Raw genomic sequence first — 26,873 nt, 5'->3', positions numbered from 1 at the left:
GGTGGGAACTGGCTTCACAGGGCCCATGAATCACAGAATGCTGTAGGTAGGTCATGTCTGGTCTGGCCATCCTGAAATGTCAGACCAGTGCCCCAGACTAGAGCCAGCTGGATCTATCAGAACTACATGTATGGAGACCTGGCTTTCACCTAGGAAGCTCTGATTGGGGAGAACTGAGGTGAGGTCCTGCTGGCTGGGGCAGCCGGATAGGGAGCTACGCACAGATGTAGGCCCGCCCAGGGCAGATAAGGCCTGGAATCCACCTACGGACTCTCAGTTAAGGTCTTAACAAAGTGGAGGGGAAAGCGTTTCCCATTTCCTAATTGACCCTAAAATTAATATACATGTTCATTGTAGAAAACACAGATGAATAAGAAGATAGCAGAAGTTACCATTAAATCCACCAGCAATAGCTAACAGTCATATTTTTTAGACTATTTCTTGTGAATGTAGACATTTTAAGGAAGGTGGCCTATAATTTTGTAGGCTAACATACCATGAACATCTTCCCCCCAAATTACTAACATTTATTGTACAATTAATTGTGCCTCAGGCACTATTTATATTTTGTATCATCTTTAATTTTCTCAACTGCTCTGAGGGAGGGGCTATTAGTGACTTTGTTTTCCAGGGTAAGGGAAATAAATCTTTTTGTAGTTGTGACTTGATCATGCCTTGAAGGTGGTAAATACAGATAGATTCAGGGTGCACGCAGAGGTCTGTCTCCCTCAGAGCTTAAGCCCTTAATCTCTTTACTGGGTCTGTGTCTGTTTCATTATATGGACCACCTTTAGCAATCCCCTTCTGTTGTAGTTAGATTGCTTGCAGTTTTTCCCTATTATGAACACCTGAAGAATGCAAACTCCCCAAGAGCACAGATTTTTGTCTGTTTTATTGGTTGTATTCCCTGTGCTCAGAACATGTGGCCCTCGATATTTGTTGAATGTACGCTTCCATAAACTGCCTAAAGCTGGACAGCCCCATTTAGAATAATTTCCACAGGATGAATTACTGAAAGTGTGAAGTATTGGGACTTGACAAGATGACTTAAAAAGTTTATTTCTGAAAGAATAAATGTACAAAAAGAGCTAGCAATTTAAAAAAGAAAGTAGTGAAGTTGGACTCGCTTTTCCAAAAAATATATATAATAAAGATAAAATGAAATGTGACATTGGCACAGAATAAGTAAATGGAACAAAATGGAAATGTCCAAACAGACCTCAGTATGGGTAGGAATTTAGCAAACAACAAAAAAAGTAGTGGTATTGCAATACAATGAGTAAAAAAACATACTTGGTCTTCATCCACAGTTCCTGAAAACACTGCAGTCTTAAAGGTGAAAGGTGTTTTGTCATGTTAATGAGAGACTTTTGGACTCCCCACCCAAGGGTGGTGGCTAGAGGTTGAATTAGCCAGTGGCTAGTAATTTAGTCAATAATAATAATAGCTGTGCAATCTATGCAATGAAGCCCTCACAAAAAGCCCTGAGAGAGCTTATTTCTCTCTGTTTGGTTGGATCCTGCTTCTCCATAGGGAGAGCTTCTAAGCTCAGGGAACCAGAATGCCTCCACGTGCCACCAAGCCAGGCCCCCAGCTCCACGAGGAGAGAAGCTCCTTTCTTTGGGACCTTGCCCTGTGTCTCTCTTCATCTGGCTGTTAACTTGTAACCTTTATGGTATCCTGTATTAAACTGGCAAACGTAAGTGTTCTCCTGAGCTCTGTGAGCCACTCTAGCAAATTAATCAAACCTAAGGGGAAGGTCGTGGGAGCCTCCAATCTGTAGCCAGTGGGTCAGAAGCACAGGGATCTGCTTGGGGCTTGTGACTGGTGTCTGGAGTTGGGGGTGGAGGGCAGTCTTGTAGGACGGAGCCCTTAACCTGGAAGTCCTGTGCTGTCTCCTGGCAGATAGCATCAGAATTGAGTTCTCCAACACCCTGCTGGTGTTTGAGAACTGCCTGGTGTTATGTGTGGAAAGACCTCCTCCCACATACACACACTAGAATTGAATCCAGGAACCCGAATGGTGTTAAACTGTTATTACTGCTGTGTATAATACTGTTATATATATAGGAGAAAATACACCATTATCTATCTTTTAATAAGGTTGTTGAGAAGATCAGATGAGATAATAATGAAAACAAATTACTTAGCACCGTGCCTAGCAGACAACAATAAATCCTAGCAATTCTTACAAAGTGAAGGAAGAAAGGATTGCGGATGAGTTATACAGGGGTGTTCAGAGGCAAATAACAGAGTCCAGCCAAATGCTGGTTTAGCAGATAGCATGTAAAGCACCTGGCAGTCGGCCATGTGGGGCCCGGGTTCCTGCTCAGTGGTGCCATATCTTCCTGCTCTGCCATCCTTCACAGACAGGACTTTGTTCTTGTGGTTGTCACTTGCCAGCCTGTACCTCTAAGCAGGAAGAGGAGGGTAAGAAATGGCACGCACAGAGGTGCACTTCCATTTCATTGGCTGGAATGGCTCTGTGTGTGGCCTCTTAGTGCAAAGTATATGACTTTGCCTCTATTTCTCATCTTTTATAGACTCTGCAGTTGAGGTTTACAAGGAAAATAGACTGTCAATTAAACAACAATGGGATGATTTTTTTTTTTAAGTTATATTCTCACACTGGCCAGATTAAATTCTAGATGAATTAGAGATTTAAAATTTCTAAGTGTATAGATGTATATTTCTATAATTTCAGGGTAGGAAAGATTTTTTCCAAGCATGCTACTAAAAGCAGAAACCTTAAAGGAAAAGTGTGATACATTTATTTTAACCTATATTTAAAAATTTTGTCAATAATACCAATTAACAAAGTTCAAGGCAAATGATTAATTAGGAAGATGTTTGTAACATGTGACAAAAGGTTAATATTTTTACCATGCAGTGAACTCTTATATACACCAATAAGAAAAAAAGATAAATGTGTATCAGCAAAAATGGGCAAAGGAGAGTACCAGACAATTTCTGGAAGAAATGAAATGTTAGTAAAGCTGAAAATGTGTTTAGTCACATTGGTAGTCAAAGGAATGCAAATGAGAAGAATTAAAGGAATGTTTTTTAACCTATTTGGCAGAGATGGAGTATATTTTCATACTCAGCATTGGTGAGAATCTTAATGAAACAGGCATGCTTACACACAGATAGTAGGAGCATTGAATTAGTTAGGTCTTCAGAAGGGTAGTTTAGCAAATTGTTTAGTAACTTCTTAATAAATACTGGGGTAAGGATTAGCCCCCAGCCAACTTGCTGTGGAACTCAATGCTTCCTTTCCTTCTAGGAAGGACCCCTTCACCCCTTACTGTCATTCTGTGGGGCCCTGCTGCCAGGTGGGGGCGGGGAGAGTGCAGGCAGCTCACCTGAAGCCTTTCACACATCCTCCCGCCCCATTACCAGGCAGGCGGTTTTTTTTCTCCTTTTACTGGAAGCCTGGAAAGTCAGTTTATGTGGGAGAAAGGGTGTGTTGTGTGTGTGTGTGTGTGTGTGTGTGTGTGTGTGTGTGTGTGTGTGTGTGTGTGTGTGTGTGTGTGTGTGTGTGTGTGTGTGTGTGTGTGTGTGTGTGTGTGTCGTGGTGGTGGTGGGTGGTGTGTGTGTGTCCTGCCTGGGGGGGTGGTGTGTGTGTGTGTGTGTGTGTGTGTGTGTGTGTGTGTGTGTGTGTGTGTGTGTGTGTGTGTGTGTGTGTCGTGGTGGTGGTGGGTGGTGTGTGTGTGTCCTGCCTGGGGGGGTGGTGTGTGTGTGTGTGTGTGTGTGTGTGTGTCCTGCCGGTGGTGGTGGTGGGTGGTGGTGGGTGGGGTGTGTGTGTGTCCTGCCTGGGGGTGGTGTGTGTGTGTGTGGTGATGGTGGTGGGTGGGGTGTGTGTGTGTGTGTCCTGCCTGGGGGTGGTGGTGGTGGGTGGGGTGTGTGTGTGTGTGTGTGTGTCCTGCCTGGGGGTGGGGGTGGTGGGTGGTGTGTGTGTGTGTGTGTGTGTGTGTGTGTCGTGGTGGTGGTGGGTGGTGTGTGTGTGTCCTGCCTGGGGGGGTGGGGTGTGTGTGTGTGTGTGTGTGTGTGTGTGTCCTGCCGGTGGTGGTGGTGGTGGTGGGTGGTGGTGGGTGGGGTGTGTGTGTGTCCTGCCTGGGGGTGGTGTGTGTGTGTGTGGTGATGGTGGTGGGTGGGGTGTGTGTGTGTGTGTCCTGCCTGGGGGTGGTGGTGGTGGGTGGGGGGTGTGTGTGTGTGTGTGTGTCCTGCCTGGGGGTGGGGGTGGTGGGTGGTGTGTGTGTGTGTGTGTGTGTGTGTGTGTGTGTGTGTGTGTGTGTGTGTCCTGGTGGTGGTGGTGGTGGTGGTGGGTGGTGTGTGTGTGTCCTGCCTGGGGGGGTGGGGTGTGTGTGTGTGTGTGTGTGTGTGTGTCCTGCCGGTGGTGGTGGTGGTGGTGGGTGGTGGTGGGTGGGGTGTGTGTGTGTCCTGCCTGGGGGTGGTGTGTGTGTGTGTGGTGATGGTGGTGGGTGGGGTGTGTGTGTGTGTGTCCTGCCTGGGGGTGGTGGTGGTGGGTGGGGTGTGTGTGTGTGTGTGTGTGTCCTGCCTGGGGGTGGGGGTGGTGGGTGGTGTGTGTGTGTGTGTGTGTGTGTGTCCTGCCGGTGGTGGTGGTGGTGGTGGTGGTGGTGGTGGGTGGGGTGTGTGTGTGTGTGTGTGTGTGTGTGTCCGTCCTGCCGGTCAAGAGAGCCCTGTAAATAGTGGAGAGCAGGCTGAGCTGTTGGGTGCTCTTGTCCTTTCCTGGAAACCAGAGGGCTCCCCACCAGCCCGGGGACACTCATTTTCTTAGAGCTTGGAGTATGTGAGCCCTGGGGTGTGGTGGAGCCATGTTGGCCTGGGGAGCTGGCCTGCTTTTCCTCTAGGAGGTGAGCCAGAGGCGGAAGGCCCTAGAATGGAATCCCTTCCTGCCTCCATCCTTTCCTCCCCCGGCTCACTGATGGTGTGGCCTGTGCTCTGCCATCCCAGGCCCAGGTGACATTGATTAGCATACATCTGTCTCTCAGGACTGACCATTTCCCCAGAGTGGGGGCCTTTCTGTTTGAGAAGCCAGGCAAGTTCTCAGGATACCAGGTCCCTGGGTAGTTTCCAGGGACAGCAAGCCACCACTGTTTCATCACTTTCCCAGAAAGGTGCAAAAAGTACAAAGTCTTTCACTCCCCCAGACTTGGGCCGCCAGCCAAAGTGGCCTCTGGGGCAGTCTGACCAGCCCTAGGAACAGGGATTGCCCCAATTCCTGCCCCTCCCTCCTCATCTGCCCCCTGGCATCCAGCAGACATGTGTGGAGGTGCCTCCCAGGGCAGAGGCCTTGACCGTGGGTGAGCCACGGTGTGTGCACCATGGTGTGTACGCAGCTCTGCTGGCCAGATTGTGCCTGTGACCTTGGCTGTTCCCTTACCACCCCTCTTGGCAGCTGCCCGCCAGCCCCTCCCCCGGCATTTCAGGATGTGTGCTGTTGGCACGTTGAAAGGAGGTTGTGTGCAGTAGGGCAGGGACTCAGAGTTTCATGAGCAGTCGAGAAATTCTGGAAACGGCCTGTACTTGCGGGATTTCCTTTCCTTTTCTCCCCCTGCCATAAGGAAATACATGTTACTCTCAGGATTGTCAAATGGTTGCCCATGGTGGGTTTTCACGGTTGTGGGAAATGGGGGCTGCCTGCCTCTCTGCCACCGCCTTCATTTTGGATCCCCCACGTCACCTTATATTTCTCCTTAATTTTTCTACCTTAGTTTGATAGTCCATATCCAAGCAAACTTCTCTGGCTCTCTGTGGGTCTCCAGCTCTATTGGAGCTAAAGGAGATGGGGTCCTCTCCCTAAGGCTGCTAATAGTTCCAATGGGGCTGAGATCCAAGGACTGTAAAATCCAACACTGTGTGGTACTGGAAAACGGGCGGTGGGTCATCAGCGGTAATGGAGCACCTATTCCTTGGGGCTGACTTGGTGCCAGGTACTCAGATGTCACTCCTCTAGACTCTGGGAAGAACACAGGCTTGAGCCTCCACCATTGTGGAGTCTGCAGTCTAGTAGGAGACAGATCATAAGTATGTAAACAAAACAAAAGAAACAAGGCTACTTTTAGATGGTGCTAAGAGGAAAGTAAAACAGCATTGGGATTCTGAGTGACTGAGAGTGGACTTTTTTTTTTAATTAACTAGGTGGCTTTCCACTTTGAGGAGGTGACATTTGAACTAGAGACATCTATGGGAAAAAGCATTCGAGGTAGAAGAAACAGCAAGTACAAAGACCCTGAGGTCGAAAGGTGCTTAAGGTGTTAAAAAGGAGGGAAGGAAGGCCAGAGTGGCTGGATCCCAGTGAGTGAAAGGGCACAGTAATAAGGTCAGTGAGGTCTGCAAGGACATAGTGTCTTATAGGCCAGAAAAAGGAGTTTAGGTTTTATTCCATTTGTACTAGGAAGCCATCAGAGGATTTAGAGCAAAGAAAGTGCTGTGATCAGATTTGTTCTTTGAAACGAATGACTTCAGGTGCTGTATGTGTAAGGTTTGGCCACTCCACATGTGTGTATGCTATACTGAAAAAAAGAGGATTCTGGCAGGGTAGGCAGAGGTGTGTGAAAGTGGGAAGGCGGGTTAAGTGATTCAGTGTGGTTATTACATTCACCCTTATTGTCGAGTCCCCCCCCCACACCCCATTGAAGTCACTGTCCATCAGTGTAGTAAGATGCCACAGAGTCCCTATTTGTCTTCTCTGAGCTACACTCTTCTTCCCTGTGACCCCACACACACCATGTGCACCAACATGATACCCCACAATCTCCTTCTCCCTCCCTCCCCACCCGCCCTCCCCCACCCCTCCCCTTTGCTAACTGCTAGTCCCTTCTTGGAGTCTGTGAGTCTGCTGCTGTTTTGTTTCTCCAGTTTGCTTTGTTGTTATACTCCACAAATGAGGGAAATCATTTGGTACTTGTCTTTTTCTGCCTGACTTATTTCACTGAGCATAATATCTTCCAGCTCCATCCATGTTGCAAATGGTGATTTCATTATATTTCAGCCAGTGTTTCCGCATTGTCTTCACTCACTTCCCTGTGCTCCATCTGCTTCACAAAGAAAACAGGCATGGGCACTTCTCCCCAGTGGGTTCACCGTGTGGTGTCTAAAGACCCGGGAAGTCTAGATCTTCTGGATGAGAGATCTTGAAGAATGAGTAGCATTCAGAAGGCAGTTATTAAAAAACTTATAACACACACTTGGTGTTAGTACCACTGTGACCGCTCCACGTGCTTGTATGCTGGTCCTTTGTGAGAATGGTTGGCTAATTCAGTCACTCTCCTGCTGATGGGCCTCTGGTTTTCCTCAGAGGTTTTTGTTGTGAATATTGGCTACTCTGAGAATTTTTGTATTTTTCTTTTTTTGTGTGTGTGTTTGGGGTTGAAAGTCACCCTGACTATAGCGTGTCTGAGTTGCAAGCTAAAATCCTTGAAACCCTTTCCAGGTGACAATCCCATTGCCCCTTGGGGCTGGTGTTGGTGTAAGCTTTTAAGTCTGGTTAGAATGTTGATCCCTTTTTAATAGGCAAGCCATTTGTAGGAGGCAAGGGTGTGGAAGGTCAAGTGGAAATACATGCATCAGTGTTTGTGTTAGGAAGTCATTCCTTTGCACTGTACTTTCCAGAGACTGCTGCCCACCCATAGCCTTGAGGGGTAGTTAACCTATGGGAGGGGAGCTTTGCCCTGTGGGTCTCTTGCTGGCCCTGATCCGATCTTTATCGGAGTGTGATAGAAGCCTGGTGCCTTTGCTCTGGAATCCGTCTGTGCTCTTGACAGCCTCCCTTTGGAGCTCCGGCCAAGGGCAGAGATGCAGAATCAGGAGGGCAAAGGCCCAGGGCCTCAAGATCTCCCCACACCTCCAATAGAGGAGCTTTGAGAGGACACTTGATAGCTCCTGCCCTTGACCCCAAGGCCCTAAATAATGCATCTTCAGTGAAGTCTATCCCAGCATTCTATAATCTCCAGGCAAGGTGGGGTGTTCTGTTTACATGTGCATTTGTGTTTACATATCTGTGCAGCAAGTACCAATTTAGAAACTACCACCCTAGTCTTGTTCTGAAACAACCCAGGACATAGCTGAAGGGCTAGAGCTGTCCTTCTAAGACAGTGTATGCTGAGCAGAGTGAGAGGGCTTCTGGGTGCAGGTCAGAGGCGGTGCTTTTTCCTGCAGTGCATCTATTTCTGTCTACAGTCAGGCCCTTTACACCCTGGGTGGGGGGTAGCGTTCTGAGGGAAGCACAGGCCCCTGTAGTTGAGGGTGGTATGGGCCTAGTTGGAAGGACCCTTGACCAGGCACAGGGAGTAAACTTTGCTGTCGGGTAGAGGGGAGTGATGACAGGTGTGTGTATTCAGCAAGAAGGTGGTGGGGTGGATTGGAGCGCAGTGCATGTAAGTCGGCATGAGGCAGGGGCCTCTGGCTTCTCTTCAGGAGTCCTGGGAAGAGGGGCACTCTGGCCACATGGCGAGGCCCATGCCAGGAAGCTGAGGATGTGGCAGGGCCTTTTGCCTCAATGCTCAGGTGGCAACTGTCAGTGACCTCAGCCAGAGAGTGAGCTAAGTGGGCAGTTCAGGCAGTGCCCGAAAGTGGAGGAATTATGACTCAGAAAGGTCATTACTCAATCCGCCTCTCTTTCCTGCCACCTTTCTTACTCCAGTTTGGAAATCGGGGCTTTTTTCTCTTTTCCCCAGTAACCCTCTTTCTCATAAGCATAGGGTTCATTTTATTACTCTGCTGATAAATATTTATGGTTGCTGGGAAATGTAAGGGCCAGGACACAGCCTGTGTCTGCCTTCTAGGGGCCCTGGTCATATGCTTACGAGCAGTGGCTGCACAGGGGGGTGTGCTGAGCGAGCTGGGGGTGCCACCGGGGAAGGGCTTCCTGCCCTCGTTAGGGAAGACATCTGGAAACCTAGCAGGAGCTCTAGGTCCTCCTCTGAGTAGTGGTCCTCAGACTTTTGTGTGTCTCATGATCACCTGGAGGGCTTCTCCAGACTGACTGCCAGGCCCCACCCCAGAGTTTCTCCTTCAGTAGGTTGGGTGGGGCTGAGGATTTGTATTTGCAACAAGTTCCCAGGTGGTGATGCTGCTTCTCCAGGGCCACACTTCCCCTGAGAAGTGATCGCACACAATTCAGCATCTCAGCTGCAGAGATAGGCGGGGCGGCAGAGTCTTTGAGGAGTCAGGGCTTGTGCCCATTCACGGTGGGTTGTACTGGGGAGGAAGTGGTGTGGGAGGGCCAGGGGGTCATATGGAGGCTCCGGTGCCAGCAGAGCAGGGCAGCTGCCTGGGTCTGGCTTCTAGCAGAGGCCCACTGCCCCAGGGACACTAGCATCCTCTGCCTGCTGTAGCTCAGTGTCTCGGAAAGGCTCCCTGGCTGGGAAGGGTCCACCTCACCTCTGGGGGGCAGCCTGGGGTGCAGAGGACTCTTCTGCCCATTGTGGGAGGAAGGGCGCATAAGAGACTTTGTGAGAGGCCCTACGTGTTAAATTCTCCCTGCAGTGTTGCTGCCAGGCAGTTGGAGTTGGTGTGTACAAATGGCCCCCTGCTGCAGCAAGAGAGTTGAGCAGACTTGTCTGAGCCTGATTTAGAAAATGATGGGGTAGGGCTGGCCTTTTGAAGGCAACACTGTACTTTGGGTTATGAGGACAGTGGTGTGGTTTGTTTCTCTCCTTGTGGCTACTGAAGAGGAGCCTGTTCAGTTCAGTTCTCTAATGGAAAACTTAGAGGCCAGCCACCATCCCCAGGGGACACATCCCAGGCTGGGAGAAAAGCCGTGCCCTTTAGGCCATGCTGGGTGCTGGGTTCTCCCGCCTGGACACCAGTGAGCCTTCTGACCTCTGGCTTTGGGTGTTGTGCACCCTGAGTCCCTTCTCCACACCGAGCCCAGATGGCATGTTAAACACAAGTCTGCTCGTGCCTCTGCCGGACGTGATCCACACTGTGCTCCCGGTGGCGTCCGGCCACGCTGCCATGGCCTCCAGGCTTGTTCTGCCCTGGCCGCACTGAACTCTGTTCTTGGGTGCACCTCTTCACTGAGTCTTTCCTGGTACAACTGTGTGCTCTTAGAATGTCCCACGCTGTCCCCACCCCCTTCTCTTCACCTGGCCTGCTTTTACCCCCTCTTCAGTTCTCAGTGAAAATCAGGAGGTCTCCCCTGGCCCTGACCCTAGATTGGACAGCCTGTCTGTGTCCTCCAGAGCTCCCGGGTACCCTGCCACGTCATGACCTCTGGTGAGCGTGTGGATTGGCTTGTTCACCAGGCGTCTTGGTGATGGCATGGTTTGCTCCTCTTGTCTCGGTGTGTTTGCTGACAGCACCTCCTTTCACTGTTAAGTGCACTGCTTTGAGTAAGTGATGGTCCACCCTACTAAACGTAGACAAATCAGAACGGCACTTGCAAGACATCCTTGCACTAAAATTCTCAGTGAGGCTTAGATTCTGTCAGTTACCTCTGCCCTATCCAGTCTTGATGTGTGGATGTCCTCTTCCTCAGGATGGACCCTGGGCATCTGTTTTGCTGGTGTGGCTCCTGGCAGGGCAGCCTGCTGGTGGAGCAGGCCGCTCCTGTGTGCCATGGCTAGCGGTGGTGGCAGGCACTGTGGCTCTTTGGCAGCTTAGCCCTGCACCATGACTGGGGAATAGCTCCTGGAAGCTCAGTGTAGTCTGTTTCTTAGCTCCTCCAGGGATTATCTAAGCCATTTAATACACTACAAAAAATCCCTTTCTGCTTAAACCACCTCACTGAACCCTGATCAGTACAGAACTCTTACCACCATGGCTCTTGTGCATTACTTGAACTGTTTACTTCCCCTCTTCTGGAAGGGCATCCCCGAGACATCCCCAGTACCTAGCATTATTCCTGGTATGAAACCAGTGGGCAATGGGTATTTATTGAATGAATGAACTTTTGGACTGAATTTTTAAAGATTTGGTAAGTGTAGCTAGCTTTTAGTTCAATGAATACAATGGAGTTGAAAGAATGAGAATTGTTTAGTCTGGGGAAGAAGAGGTAGTGAGTGATCATTGAAGCAGCTGAGGAGATGACAGCGGAATGCCCGGGGTCGGGTGCGGTGGGAGAGTGTCTGAAAGGAGGTCCTGAGCTCGCTGATCTTCATCAGGCGGGGGGTGCAGGCGCAAGCAGGCATGGGTCAGAAGGGACTTCACATCTTCTGGGAGAAATTCTCTGCCGCTGTCCTTTGGGTGCCCAGTGCTGACCAGGAGACCGGTAATTGGGACCCCGTCAGAGCCCCCCTGTGAGGCTGCATGTGTCATAGCTTACTTGTGCTGGTGCACATGGCAAGTTAGTGGCAGGCCCCAAATTTGAGTTGTCATGCTGTCTGATAACTTAGTCACCAGTTCATATGTTTTCCTTATTTATTTGATTCTGAATTACAAGTTGGGAGTTTTGCTTCAAGCAGATGTCGTAAGTGGGGATGTGAGTGCTATGTTTCCTAAGCTACACTGGGCCTTGTGGTCTGACAAACAGGAGTGGACTTAGAGGGACAATAGGTCAGAATTTTGCAATTGAGTGTCTGGGAAATGGTGGTGGATGAATGATGAGAAGAGGGGTGACTCTTGCCCTGGCCTCTGGGTGGGGGAGCCTGTCTGGCTCCTGCGCACCAGGCTGCCTGACTCAGTTAGTTAGTTTTGGAAGGCTGTTTTGTCAAGCCCTGGCTCCAGCGCCTGGGACGCTTGGTTGGGCCTGGCTGTCATTACCCTCACTCAGGGCTCAGCGGGTGGCTATGTCAGCCATCCGGCCCTAGCTGTCCTGACACTACTCTGCCTTCCCAGCCTCCCTCCCACAGGCCCTGACACACACAATAGGGGCTCAGTAAATATTGGTCGATGAGCAGCAGGCAGCTGGTTCTAATTTTGTTCCCTGCTTCTGGGTCACCAGCAATTCTTTTTTTTTTTTTTTTTCTCATCTCATCCGTGCCAGCAACATGAAGTTCCCTGGGGAGAGTGCAGGAGCCCCTGCCTCTAGGTACCCCTGCCCCTGGCAGCTCTCCTGCACTGTCTGCAAAAATCTCCCACCCTGGGTGGCCTTTGGCTGAGGCAAAGCTTGAGGCTGAGGTTCTGAGAGTGGGAGCTGGAAGGAAGAACACATCCTTTGAGGGTAGGTAGGTGGGAGGGCTCAAGTAGGCAGGAGGATGGTCGATTGAGTCCTGGGCCCATGGGGCAAGGCTGAATGCTGGCTTTCAAGCTATAATATTTGTATTGAACTTGGGAGGGGGTTTCACCTTGACCAGAGGAAAGTGGCCTTTGGGACCATGTTCATTCAGTGAGCAGAGAGGGCCACGAGCTCGGTAGTTTTTCTCAAAATTCTTTGTACTTCAGAGAGCCTGTAGGGGTGGTATTTACTAGAGTACCAAATTGTGGGGCCACTGGTTTTCTTATTGGGTCTGTTGGGACATAGGCATGTGATGGTATTATTATTAGTTTGACCTGAATACTAGGAATATACTAGTAATTTATAGAACACTTGGCAGGTTTTGCAGTCAAATGTATTAATTACTGCTTTTACAGGTTCTAAGTTTTGTGGCATGGTTAGAAAGTTCTCCCTAAATCCCCAATTAAAAATAATCACCCGTGTTTTTTCACAGTGTTGTACCCCCACCACTGGGGACACATCATTGAGTTGAAATGAAAACTCCACATTTCACCACTCAAAATAGTCATCACTAATATTAGGTGCACATTATTCCAGATACCCACCCAGGCATGCTCACTGACAAAAGGATATAGAGGTAGAGATATAAACACTCATAAAAATATAACTGAAGAAACAGAAACTGTAAAGGAATTATCAAGCTTTAAAGAAATGTTATTCACCAGACTTTTTTTCCTAAAAGATCCCAGTAAGGTTTTTTTAAAAAGCTTCTGAGTCATATCTATAATTGTTTCCATTTTAATATTTATTGACTCTTTGCTGTGAAAAATGAGGACAGTAGCATTTTCACATTTCTCATATTTCTGCCCATCTCTTGAGTGTGTTAATTATGTTTTTAATTTTTGTTTTTATAACATTTAGATTCATCATCCCCATAATTGTTTATTGTCCTTTCTTATGAAAAGAGTTTTGATGTTTATCATCAATCCTCCTACCATGGTTTCTACATTCCTGAGCTTTATTTTATTTTATTTACTTACCTCTTTTTTTTTTTTTAAGTCCCCATTAGCGCAGCTCATAAGTGAGCTGTTTGGAAAGACTTTTTTTTTACTTTAATTGAGGTACATACAATAAAATGCACAAATTTGACTTAGTATATAGCTTGATGAATTTTGACATGTGTATATATTCACATATCACTCAGATCAAGATACCAAATATGCTCACTAATATTTTCCCCTTCACCTATTTCACCCATCCTTCCACCTTCCTCCCCTATGACAACCACCAGTCTGTTCTCTGTGTCTGAGTCACTTCTGTCTTGTTTGCTCATTTTTGTTTTTCATTCCACATATAAGTGAAATCATGCAGTATTTATCTTTTTCTGCATGGTTTATTTCACTTAGCATAATACCCTCTAGGTCCATCCATGTTGTTGCAAATGGCATGACTTCCTTTTTTTTATGGCTGAGTAATATCCCATTGTGTTTATGTACCACATCTTTATCCATTCATCTACTGATGGACACTTAAGTTGCTTCCATATCTTGGCTATTGTAAATAATACTGCAATAAACATAGGAGTACAGATATCTCTCTGAATTAATGATACTGCTTTCTTCAGTTAAATTCCCGGAGGTGGAATTACTGGAAGATAACAGTATTTGTATTTTTAGTTGAGGAATCTCCATGCTGCTTTCTATAGTGGCTGCATCAATTTCCATTCCACCAACAGTGTAGGAGGATTCCCTTTTCTCCACATCCTTGCCAGTGCTTGTTATTTCTTGTCTTTCAGATAGTGGCCATTCCGAGTGGTGTGAGGTGACGCCTTATTGTGGTTTTGATTTGCATTTCCCTGATTAGCAATGTGGAACATCATTTTGTCTGTTGGGCATCTGGATACTTACTTGGAAAAGTGGATCCTCTGCCCATTTTTCAGTTGGATTACTTGTTTTTTTGATGTTGAGTTGCATGAGTTTTTTATATATTTTGGATATTAGCCCCTTATTAGATATATCATTTGCAGATATATTCTACCATTCAGTAGGTTGCCTTTTCATTTTGTTGATGTTTTCATTTGCTGTGCAGAAGCTTTTTACTTTGATGTAGTCCCACTTGTTTAATTTTGCTTTTTTTATTTCCCTCACCTGAAGAGACATACCCAGAAAAAGTTTACTAATGTTTATGTTAAAGAGTTGACTACCTGTGTTTTCTTTGAGAAGTTTTATGGTTTCAGGTCTTATGTTTAGGTCTTTAATCCGTTTTGTGTTTGTTTTTATCTGTGGTGCTGTAAGATAGTGATCCAGTTTCATTGTTTTGCATGTAGCTGAACAGTGTTCCCAACACCGTATTGAAGAGACTGTCTTTTCCCCATTGTATACTCTTTTGCCTCCTTTGTCATAATGGTAATTGACCACATAAGCATGGGTTTATTTCTGGGCTCTGTTCTGTTCCATTGATCTATGGGTCTGTTTTTATGCCAGTACCATAGTGTTTGATTGCTGTAGCTTTGTAGTGTAGTTTGAATTGAAGCATGGTACTGCCAACTTTGTTCTTTCTCAAATTGCTTTGGCTATTCAGTCTTTTGTGGTTCCATACAAATTTTAGGATTAAAATTTTAGGGTTATTTGCTCTAGTTCTGTGAAAAATGCTGTTGGTGTTTTGATAGGGATTGCACATTCCTGAGCTTTTTACTTCCCTATTAACTAGCTGCATCTCATTATCATGTCTTCATTATCATGTCTTTTTTCCTCCCCCTAGGAAGGGGACTGACTTCTTTCATGTGAAGAATTTCTGCCTGTTGTCTTTACCATATTTGTATAGCTTCATGGCTAGGAATAATATTCCCAGCATATTTTGTTTCTCTTAGAAATAAGTAAATGTTGTTGAATTTTCTTGCTATGGGGAAGATGAGGGTAGGCTGAATTTTCTACCACTTAAAAGTTTCAGTATGTTTCACAGTCTTTGCAATAAAATATTTTTTGGGGTATGGTTAAAATGAGAGTTCCTGTGGCCAGGATTCTCACCTGGCCCTGGTTGACTAGCAGCTCACTGCACACCTGTGGGCAATACATGGCTGTTGACTCTATAAAAAGAGCTCTACCCAGTGCTCTGGATGCAACTGTGGCAAGGCTGCAAGGCTGCAGGAGAGCAGAACAGAGGCTGGAGTGGTGGCAGTGCTGAGGACAGAGGCGCTGAGGATAGAGGCCCAGAGGACAGCTGTGCAGACAGAAGGGCTCAGAGGCAGAGACCGGCTTGCTGCATGCAGACTCACTCTGAGTGAACAGGATTTTAGTGACTGACCTGCCACCTGGAAATAAAGTTGGGTATAACCCTTTCACCCCAAGAACGTTTTGCTGTCAATTTCTTTGGTCACATAGACATAGCAGACTTGCCCGGGGCTGAAACCCACTGGCAAGGCATGGGGAAAAAAGTTTCTTCTGGATGCCTGAAAAGTCTTTTAAGTTCAGTATCTTAACTAGGCAGTGCCTTAGAGCATTCTGTACCAGATTTTTGTGGAGTACAGTATATTATTTCAATTTTCAGATTCTGTTTTTTCTGTTCTTTCAGGGGAATCTTATGTATTTATCTTTGAACATACCTTTTCTTCCAGTGTTAGGTTCTGTACTTCAGGAACAACAATTATCCCTATGTCGGTGTCTTGCCAATGGGTTTCAGCCCCAGGCAAGTTCACTATGGATTCAGTCTGACCAAAGAAAACGACAGCAAAACGTTCTTGGGGTGAAAGGGTTATACCCAACTTTATTCTCACAGTGGCAGGTCAGTCACTAAAATCCCATTCACTCAGAGCCAGTCTGCATGCAGCAAGCCCATCTCTGCCTCTGGGCCCCTCTGTCCGCACAGCTGTCCTCTGGGCTTCTCTGCACAGCCGTCCTCTGGACCTCTGTCCTCGGTGCTGCCACCACTCTAGCCTCTGCTCTGCTCTCCTGCAGCCTTGCAGCCCTGCCACCATGTCGTGCCCAGAGCACTGGGTGGAACTCTGTATAGAGTCAACAGCCATGTATTGCCCACAGGTGTGCAGTGAGATAGTCAGCCGGGGCCAGGTGAGAATCCTGGCCACAGGAACTTTGATTTTATCTACAGTTGGTATCTTTGTCTTTATATATGCTTTAATTAGTCTTTTCCACTTGTAGTCACTCAACCCGCTTTTGTCAGTATTCTGTTTTAAATGACTGGCAGAATTTTGTTCTCTGTTGAGTATAATTTATTTATTAGTTTTTCAGTGATTTTTTTTCTTTTTTCAGTAAGCCTGCATCTCCTTTCAATACATTTTGTTCTGTCATCTCCCCTTGAGCCCTGGTTTACTTGCAGTCATGTCCTGAGTTCCTGCACAGTGGGCAGCGAGGAATTGCTTTCTTGGTGGGCGTGGCTTATGTCCCACTGACGTCCGTGTCTTTTGCACAGTTTGTCTGCTGTTTCTCTTCATCGTGTTTGTGCTCATGGTCTTCGGCTCTGCTGGCTCTACAATAAGACAGTGACTTTCCTCCCCCCACACTGAGGATGATTTGTCCCTGACCCCAGCGACAATCGTGCTGGGGGCTGGTGTTTCTGACCTGTTTCCTGTGGCCTGAGTGACGGTGAACGTGGGATGAGGTGGGGGAGATGGAGTTGTCCTCTAGTCTGGGATTTGGGTGACACCCCGTGGCCTGGTACAGCCCACTTACTGGGGAGGTGAATTCGGTTTCTGTTAGATGGAGAGGAACACCCATTGCAGTTGGACAGTTTCCCCCATTCAGTATGTGGCTTTGGAGCCCTGAGTTTCTCCAGGTCAGCCCACTGTTTTTGTCCCAGCTTCACCTGTTTCTCTGTTTTCTAGCTACTGTTCCCACTACTTCTTAATTGCAGAGGAAAAAGGATTGGCAACAGTGTCCCTCTCTCTAGGTTCAGCAGAAAAGTTAGTGAGGATTCTCCCAGTTCTGTTCTCATCATATACCTTTCTGGGATACAAGGTAGGTAGAGTAAGTAGTAGGTAGGATGAGAGAGACACACACCTTTCACTCATTTCCTTTGGCTTTTCAGTTGGCCTTGGAAAGTTGTGCCTAAGCCAAGTTTGTGTCTGGAGCATTCGATCTTGTCCTTCATGGCTCATTCCTCAGCCCAGAGGATTCTGAAAGGGAGAATGGCAGCCACCTGGTCAGCTGCTCTGGGAAGGTGTGGATGCTTGGAGCCTAGCAGCCTCCAGCCCCTTGGGGCTCTGCTGCCCGTTCTGCTCACATCACCGTCCAACCTTGGACCCAGCATCACTCTAAGTCACTACTGTGTCACCCCAAAACGAAGTAGATGTTCACTTGTCTCTCTCAGAGGGGAGGTGGGCATAGAAAAAAAAGACAGCATGGTAAATGCAGCAGTAAGTCTGTCCATAGGACAGAAGTGCTCCTTCTGGGTCAGGTGAAGGGATGACAGGCAGGTGGAATTCTGACGTAGTCACCTCGAAGATGGTGCGGAGATTCCGGAGTTCCACAGAGGGTCTGAGAGCAAGCATCCCTTTTTTATTTTCTCATGGGTCTTTTATTTCCCCCTGGGAAATGAAGCGTTGGGAGGGTTGGGTCTGGCCCTTGGAAGATACCTAAAGCACTAAAATAATTGGCTTCTTTGAATCCAAGCCAAGTGAGCAAAGGGGTGGAGAGACTACAGCTTCTCTTCTGTGGGAGAACCTGGTCCTCTGAGCCCACAGCACGCTCAAGCCTTTGTCTCCAGCTTGTTTTCATGCCCTGCCCTGCGTACTCTTCCTCCTCTGGGAAGGGAGTCAGCTCAGCTACCCGAGAGGTCTGCGGGGGCTCAAAGGGGGGCCCACCCGTAACCATGGCCTTAACAGAATGGCTTCCTCCTGCAGCTGGGGCTACATGCCACGGACCCCTGCCCAGCTTCACCATCCAGCTTCAACAAGAATTGTGTGTGTTTTCTTTCTTTTTTCCAAAGAATATTTTATAAACTTTTTTTTTTAAAGAATAACTTGTAGTTAAGGCAAAAAAAAAAATCTCCATTGGAGCAGAAAGCTCCCCTTTTGTGTCTGACAAAAGGCCAGGGTCATTTGGCTTTGAAGTGGCTTTAGCCTCTCCGAGATCCCTGGGTCGGGACTTCTTCCTGCCTACAAGTTGCTTTTAGCCTCCCCTGATACGCTGGGGGTGGGTTAGTAGGTCTCCAGGCAACACTGGAGGGCTCTGCTGGTCAAATCTACCCACCCACTCCAGGCTGCCATGGCGGCCACGCTGAGGGGCCACTGGGTCAGCCAAGAGCAAATACTTTGTATGTGCTGACACTTTGAATTGGGTGCCCCTCAGGTAAAGCTGTTAAAATTACATGAGGTGTGTCACACTTGAGTGTGTGCATGCATGTGCACACGTGCTGTATGTTTTGAAGTTGCTGCAGATATGTTTGAGAAATGAAGCAGATGTTTGCTGAGGCGATCATATGACAGGAGCTCCATGATACAGCCTCGCCTCTAGAGTATACCTGAGGGGACTCCCTGACACAGGTCTTCAGCATATTTTATGCCTCGATTTGGGGTGCTCATTGGGGCTGATAGAAATTGGGAATCATCTGCATAGAGACACATAGGATTCTGTGGCTCCCAGGGAACCCAGGACATGTATTTTTATGTCTTGACACAGCAGGGCTCTGGTTAAGAGAGTACTGACTTTTGTGTCATTCAGACCTGGCTTCAGGGCACAAAAAAATTTAGTTTTCTGGATTCACTATCCTAGTTACTGGCTGTGGATCATGTTTCCTAATCTGGAACCCCAGTTCTCTCATCTGTTAGATGGGATAAGTATCCCAGCATTTCTTAAAGGAATCAGTAAATGTCAGGTACTTTGCAAGGCTCGTGCTGGTAACACAGCTTCTTTCCCCATCATCTCTTTGCCTCTCCTTTTCTCAATTCATGCTGCCTTTCTCCCCTCATGTGACAGCACATGCATGCCTTAGACAGGTGGTCATGTCATCAGGGAGAGAACAGCTTTCTTTGTACAGTGGGGGTGAGCCATATGGCATACGAGCCCCCCTACCCACCAGAGTTTACCTTTTGGTTCTTGGTGAAGAGTTGAGAGTAGCCTCAAACCTTCCATTGAAAAGTGCTTTGTGTCCCCAGGTTTTGTGCGTGCCCTGTGTGTGGAGCCTAACACTTGGACTGTCCCTGGGTATATTTGTGGTAGAGGACCTGGACTATAGGCCTGAAGTAAAGTCAGCCACAGGGGTATTCTAACAGTTCCATTAGCAGCTTAATATCTGAGCTGCAAGTGAGTCAAAATGGAGGAACCCTGCTAATTATAAAGTCCTATAATAAGAACAGCCACATTTTATTGAGTGCTTTCTAAAGGTCAGACACTTGATGACTTACCACATCATTAAATCTTCATAGCATCCAGTGAAGTAGGTACCAGTTTTATAGATGAGAAGATGGAGGAGGTAGGGGAGGCTGAGTAACTTGTGCACAGTTGCTTACCCAGTGAGCAGTGGTATAGACACTGAAGCCAGGTCTTTCTGAGAAGAATGGCCCTAGTAAGCGGCAACACTGCTCTGGTTGAGTCTTGAGTCTGCACATTGATTCTGCTTAATTTGCCCACGATCACACTGGTGGTAAGTTCAGGGCCAGGAGACAGACAAGCCTGCGCTTACCCACTGTGCTGTAGCTTCTCGCACAAGCAGAGGCCCAGAGACAGCACGATCCAATGTGAGGCATTGTGCCGGAGCCCCATGTCTGTGTAGGTGTGCAAACAGCTGCAGGGATGGGCTCCTGGGTCTGGGTTAAATAGTACGTGGCTCATTTTCCTCTCCTGATACTGTTTATTTCACTAATGAAATCATAACTATACTGGGGGAAATGATTAACAAAGGAAAATCATCGTCTGCTACTATAGACTTTGATTTTTTTTCTGTCTTAGTTACCTTGGTTGCATAGTCATTCTGCTTCTTAACATTAAACTCATGATTCTCATTTTTTATAGCTGCATATTAGTCCATGAAATTGATGTATTATAATTCATTTGATCATAACATGTTTCTGCTTATAGACTTTTTGGTTTTGGATTGCTTCTACTAGAGTAAATTCTGGAAATAGAATTATCAACCCAAAGAATTTAAATATCTTTCATTACCATGTAACTTTTCAAGAGAGGCATAGGATTTTTATAGCTGCCAGCAGTATCTTATTTTGTTGTTTAACCTCACTAACATTCAGTTTTATATCTTTTCAAAAAATATATTCTGCCTTTTTAATAACTAGCAGAATAGCACCATCCATCTTTTAAATTTATATTCTTAACAAACCAGAGAGACTGCTTTTCATGTTTTTTCCCTAATTCAGATGGTGTAGAACAAATAAACCTTGTCGTGTTTGGTGGTTATATTTTCCCTAGTCTGTTTTTTTCCCCCTTCCCCCCTTCCTTTTAGATGTAATTTATTTGTTTGCTTTTAGTTAATTTTTTATTTTGGAGAAATTCAAAGATACCCAAAAGTAGACAGAACAGTATAATGAATCCCCATCTACCTACTGCTCATTTTCAGCAGTTACTAACTCATTCCCAGTCTTGTCTCCTGTTAGTTTCAGGTGTGCAATGTAGGGCTCCAACATCTATATACATTACCATAAGTTTAGCTAGCATTTGTCTCTATATAAAGTTACTAAACTATTGCTGACTTGATTCCCTAAACTGTACTTTATAAGGACTTTTTTTAAACATAACCACATAGGGTTTTTTTTACTTTATAAATTTAATCAAACCTGGTGAGCTAGTCCTTTTATTATTTTTCAATCCATGTTGTCAAAAAGATTTTTCTAGACAGCCGGGCAGAGGCATTGGAGACAGGCTGAAACGGGGCTTTGCTGCTGGATCCAAGTGGGAGGAGAGGCCGCCCCGAGTATGGCTGATGGTGCAGCTGCTGGCAGATGGGAGTGCACGGAGAGGGTGGGTTTCTTAAGCCTGACCCTCACCTGCTTTTTGCTTTCTCAGGCATGTTTGTTACCATGAAGCTGCTGCACCCAGCCGTCCGTAGCTGCTGCCTGCTGGCCCTGCTCAGCATATGGAGAGCTGCTCCTGAGGCTCACGCTGCATTGGCGGCCACTCCAGGCATCAGCGCCGCCTCCTTCCTGCAGGACCTCATGCATCGCTATGGGGAGGGCGACAGCCTTACCTTACAGCAGCTGAAGGCCCTGCTCAACCACCTAGATGTGGGTGTGGGCTGGGACAATGTCACCCAGCCTGTGCAGGGACAGAGGAACCTCTCCACGGTAAGGCTTCCAGCTGTGCTCAGCACTGTGTCTGCCTTCTTGGAGTTCGCAGCCTAGTAGGGCACAGGGAGCTGAGCGGCACAGGGCAGTCAAGCCTCCATGACAGCAGAGGGGTAGTTCTTCCTCCGTTGTCTGGAGACCCAGGCTGTGCCTTCTGACCTCCTCCAGGGGAGTTTTGAAGCCCTTACCAAAGGGCAGCCATGCAGTAGGCATTCTCAAGCCCTCCGGGTGCTTCCTCAGAACTAACTGCCTGGGATCACTGGGAAGTGCTAGTGAGCTGGAGCTTCTGGGACAGCTCACATTTCTGATAAAGACAACAGTTTGCAAGGCTCTTTGCCAGCTTTCCCAGGTGAGCCTTGCAGTGCCTCTGGGTGTGGGTGGAAAATCTTACATAGGAGAGAATACGGAGGGTCTGTTAGAGAACAGGTCTTTGGCTCTTGGTTCTCTGTTCTTTCTTCCGTATCATCTTGGCTAATCAGTCTGAGGCTATTTGTGGCAGCCAAGTTTAAGTCAGCCAGCAGTGTCTTTATATATCTACTTTGTTCCCGTGCTGAGCATTGTTAAGAAATAGAGAAAAATGAGTCAGGCTTAGGATGGGGAGTTCAAACGAGAACAAAGTTGTCTGATAACAAAATGAAGCATTAAATACTATGGGTTGGACAGTTACCATAGGATTCAGAAATGGGAGACGGAGAGCCATGCACCCTGGAATAACCAGGAAGCTTTGTGAGTCATCCTGGAGCTTCACCTTGAAGGAGAGTAGAGTTTGGAGAGATCAGATGGCCATGGGGGACCACGGAGCATGGACACGGAACGCAGGCGTGGTGAATGTCTGGTTTGGGAAGAGGCTGCCCTGGGAGGCTAATGCAGCCTGGCCCTGAGCTCCAGCAATGTTTTGGGGTCACCACAGGCAGCCCTCAGCTTTGTAGGCCCCAAAACTGTGACTTGTCAGTACATGCAGAGGGCTGACTTAGAGGAAGACCCCTGTAAAGCCACATTCAGGTGAAGACTGCCATTTAAGTGTATAGAGTGAAATCAGAAGGCAAACGGCAGTGTTGCTGTACATGAGAACCGCTCAGCTGCCACCTGCCAAGAGCACTGAGCGCTCTGCCCTCCACCTGGCACCCTTGCTGTGTGGCAGACTTTGAAGCTTCAGATGTTCCTCCCTTCCTCTCCTAATTTCTGTCAACACATTCTTCAGGCTGGGGACAGCACGGTAAGGTCAAGGAGACTGGTGTTCCCCTGGAGATGCCAGTGCTCAGTAGCTCTGGAGAAGTATCTGGAATCTGCATTTTAATAGTAACTCCTGGGCTATTGTGATATGCAGCTAGATTTGGTATCTGGATGAAGCTTTTATCTTCAGGTATGCAAATAGAACCATGTTTTCCAGAAAACACACCCTGGTCACAATGATTGGAATTCAGTTCCCAGAACTTCTGGGTAGCCATTTATAAATGGGTGTGCTTGAGGTATATAACTTTCTCAGTGGGTGGCTGGTCTCTGATCAGTTTTTCACGTTTAGGGACTACCTTGCTCTCACCCTGGAGGTTAGTCTACAGATTCCCTATATTTGTCCACCATGAATTTCCTCATGGAAGGCTGGGTCGGTTGCTCCTTAGGGACAGGGTGTGACTTTGGGTTCTAAGAGGCGCTCTGCCCACCCTTTTGCTTCAGTGCTTTAGTTCTGGAGACCTCTTTGCTGCCCACAACTTCAGTGACCAGTCACGGATCGGGAGGCGGGAGTTCCAGGAGTTCTGCCCTGCTGTCCTCCAGCAGCTCGATTCCCGGGCCTGCTCCTCTGAGAACCAGGAGAATGAGGAAAATGAGCAGACGGAGGAGGGGAAGCCAAGCTCAGTCGAAGGTGAGCTGCGATTGGAAGCCGGGTCCTGGTTCCTGGGCTTGTCTTAACATGGCCAGGGGAACAGCACTGCCCCCTGAATGTTATCCAGTGACCAGTTGCCACCATCAGGAGGGTGAGTTAGATTGCAGCACCATAAAGTAATGGTGAATTACTTTACACTCATAAGATAGTGTCTTGTCAGCCTGGGTGGCGTGACTTGTGACTTTTCAGTGTGGGGCTTTGGGATTGGCCTGTGGATGCTTTCTTGGGCCACTTTTTCATTTTGGTTTCCATTAAACTTTAGGGGCCAACACCTGGACCTTTTGCTCTCGTATTTAAGACCTCACAGAGTGTGCCCTTGGCCCGCTGCACCCTTCTCTGGTTCCCCGTCTCCTCCTCCAGCCACGGTGTGCTCACCATGGTCTCGTGTCCACGACTCCCTCGGCCCAGAGTGCCCTTCTCAAATCCTGTCTTATGGGCGTGGGTTCCCTGCTTCCTGGCACCCAGTGCGTGTGGCCTGTATCATGCCTCACGTTGCTTCCAGCTGTCGTGATTTAACTCCCCTGGCAGTTAGCCTTTTGTGTTGCTTTTGCCCTACTCTCCATCGAAAAGGTAAGTGTCTCTTGGATAGTGACTTTGCTGTATTTTTTAGGCTTCTCTGCAGCACCCAGGAAGAGCTGGACATTTGCTGATGGATTATTTGGTCTGTGTCTGCCCTGATCACAGCTGATTTCAGAAGGGCGCCCCCCGGGCAGCAGGAGCCCCTGCCTTCAGTAATGCAGGCCCTCCTCTGTTCTTGTTCCTCCACAGTGTGGGGCTTCGGTTTCCTCAGTGTCTCACTGATTAACCTAGCCTCTCTCCTGGGAGTCCTCGTCCTGCCATGCACGGAGAAAGCATTTTTCAGCCGTGTGCTCACTTACTTCATCGCCCTGTCCATTGGAACGCTGCTCTCTAATGCGCTCTTCCAACTCATCCCAGAGGTGCAGTAGAACTGAATATGCCGTTCTCTCTCCTGGGGCGGTGGCTGAGCCTTCCCTGGGCTGATGTCCCGTCCACCCTGCACTCTAAGGCACCCACAGCCACTGCCTGGAAAATCAACTTTTCTCCCTCACATCAAGGGACACAGTGCCTTCTAACTCTGGATCTCAGGGTCTTCTCTCCCTCCTAGGCCCCCAGGTTTGCCTCTGGCCTCGTCAGGTGGTGTCAGATGCAAGGTCCTGAACATTGCCCTCCTTGCTGGGGGTCTCTCGCCCCCCCTTCCCCAGTCAGTGCCTTTCCTAAACCCTGTTTGCAGGGCTCAAAGGAAAGCCATAGTCGGTGGTGGCTGTCCATGCCCTGATGCGCCACACCTGCTCTGTTGTGAGCAGAGACCTGGGTAGGACTCGGCTGTGGCCACCGAGAGATTGTCCATCTGGAATGAGGTGGAAGGAAACAGGGTTACCAAGTGGTAAGCGGAATTGGCCTCAAAAGCGAGTGAGGTGTTTTTGTTTTGTTTTTTAAAGCAGGCCGTAATTTATAGCACAGAGAGCCAAACATAGGACAAAGGGTTTTTAACAAAAATGAACTCAAAATGGCAAAGTAAAGGGCCATTCAATTCCTTCATTCTTGCATCTTGACTTTCTCCTGATAGGACCGACTTCCTGGTGACCTTACTTGACTACTTTGAAATGTTTATTAATTGTGCTTTTTAATTGTGACCACTGCGGAGCTAAAAAAAAAAACAGGACCCAAGCTGACAGCCTGCCTGCCTGCCTTGCAAGCTCAGGCTATGGTGTGGGTGGGAGGCAGGGGTGACAGGCGTGTGAGCCTCCGCTGAGAATGGCCCCCCGGCCCCTCCCTATCCAAAGGCTGTCACCAAGAGGAGACCTGGGTGAATACCCAGGCCCTGCCTGCCCTTCTCATAACGAGAAAGGAGGTCTGGCTCATGAGCCATCTGTGCTATCTCAGAAGCCCACGTGAGGCTGGCACGCAGTTCTCAGGGGAGGCCTCATCTTGGGCTATTTTTTTTTCCAGCTCCAGAAATTAATTTGTTAATTTATTAAAGATTTTGAAATGAAATGCCTTTCACCTGTTGAATGGAAATAGAGTAATTGTACATGCTCCGCCTCTGTGGCTCACAGAGGAGCACCTCGTATTGGCTCTGTTTTGTCCTACCTGGAGTGTGTGACACGGGAATGGGAGAGGAAATGTTTTTTGTGACTAGGTGGTCTTGGAACTCTGTCCTCTATACTGGATTCCTATCAAAGCAAATGGGAATAAACAAAGCAAAAAACTGCCTTTTATGGGCATGGGGCGTCCCTTGTCCTCCATCCTTCTGCCCCCTCACACCCTGGCTTTGTGGTATCCTCACGAACCAGGCCAAGTCCAGGCTGTGGGCTGTGTGCCCGTGGGGAACACTTCCCCTTGGCTCCTGTTCCCAGTGAAAGAGCCCTCGGCTCCGAAGTCTGCCAGGGGCCATCCCGGGTAGGTCTGAGCACGCACCTGCCGTGTGACACCAGCCCCCAGGTAGGACACGACTCCTACCACCAAAGGCGCAGGGCAGGGCGCCATAGGGTTCCAAGGCCACTTTGAATTCCTCCTCATTTCTTCAGAACTGATTGAAGGAAATTGCATCAGACTTGAATCACTAACAAATTTTCTATTTCTCTCTCCCTCCCTCCTTGTCTCTCTGATTTTCCTTCTTTCTTTCCTTTGTTAATACCCACCAAAACCTTCCTCATTGCCTCCCTGTCTATCCTCTCCACCCTCCCCTGAACGGCGGTGGCCATGTAATGGGGTGTTCGCCCCTCCCTCTCCCTGCCCTGGGTGGGGCTGGTCCTCCCCCAACGGCAGTGTGGGGATACGGTCTGCTCTGTGTGACCGTCATCTCCCTCTGCTCCCTCATGGGGGCCAGCGTGGTGCCCTTCATGAAGAAGACCTTTTACAAGCGGCTGCTGCTCTACTTCATAGCTCTGGCGATTGGAACCCTCTACTCCAACGCCCTCTTCCAGCTCATCCCCGAGGTATGGCAAGCCAGGGCTGTCACACTGGAGCACGCCCGTCTCCTGGGGGACAGTGGGCGCAGCGGAAGGACCCCGATTCCCATGGAAGGCACAAAAAAGGGCCCCCCCCCCTTTGGGGACATGAAGCTAAGATAGGCATGAGCTAGGAGAGGCAGCCTAGCATAGGCTTGAGAGCAAGCTCAAATCTCAGCCCCACCCTTGACCTGTTCCGTGACCCTGGGCAAGTCACTTAACCTCTCTGCTTTTCTTCCCTCTGTGCAGTGGGGAAGATAGGAGGCCTGACCTCACATTGATGTGAGGCTGTGTTTGTAACACCTGGTGCCTAGTAAGTGTAAAGATGTAGTTAGATTACTTTATGGCTCCTCGTTGTGGGGTTTTGAGGCTTTTGGTACAAAAACCCACATCAGCAAAGTCTGTAGATCTAAATAAAAAGATCCGTTCTCCTCAGCAGGGTGCATGGGGCAAAGGCAATCCAAATAAAAGCGTCTGGCTTCACCCACATTCCCAGCACTTTGTCCCTTCACCCAGGTCATTGAGAAAATCCTGCATAAAACAGAAGGGAGCTTAGTCTGTGTGAGGCTTGGCAGCCAGCCTCAGAAAAATCTCACCTGAATCGGTGTTATCTCTGCAGTAGACCCGCTCCCTGTGTAGGTGGTCTGATGG

General features: G+C 48.1%; 1 protein-coding gene across 3 annotated transcripts in view; it reads left to right on the top strand.

Annotated features, from left to right (window-relative positions):
- SLC39A14 (solute carrier family 39 member 14) overlaps positions 1-26,873 on the top strand; it is a 42,867-nt gene that overhangs the window by 7,442 nt on the left and 8,552 nt on the right. For 2 of the 3 annotated variants that reach the window (XM_036889125.2, XM_036889127.2), the window contains 3 exons: positions 21,091-21,368; positions 23,043-23,229; positions 24,019-24,188. In XM_036889125.2, the coding sequence (XP_036745020.1) occupies positions 21,093-21,368; positions 23,043-23,229; positions 24,019-24,188 (633 nt within the window). In that variant the 5' untranslated portion in view covers positions 21,091-21,092. Of the gene's footprint in view, positions 1-21,090; positions 21,369-23,042; positions 23,230-24,018; positions 24,189-26,040; positions 26,211-26,873 lie in introns of all 3 variants that reach the window. The other variant, XM_036889126.2, reaches the window with a different exon arrangement.

Source organism: Manis pentadactyla, chromosome 1, assembly GCF_030020395.1.
Source record: "Manis pentadactyla isolate mManPen7 chromosome 1, mManPen7.hap1, whole genome shotgun sequence".
Classification (NCBI taxonomy): domain Eukaryota; kingdom Metazoa; phylum Chordata; class Mammalia; order Pholidota; family Manidae; genus Manis; species Manis pentadactyla.
This window is presented reverse-complemented; position numbering and strand designations above follow the sequence as displayed.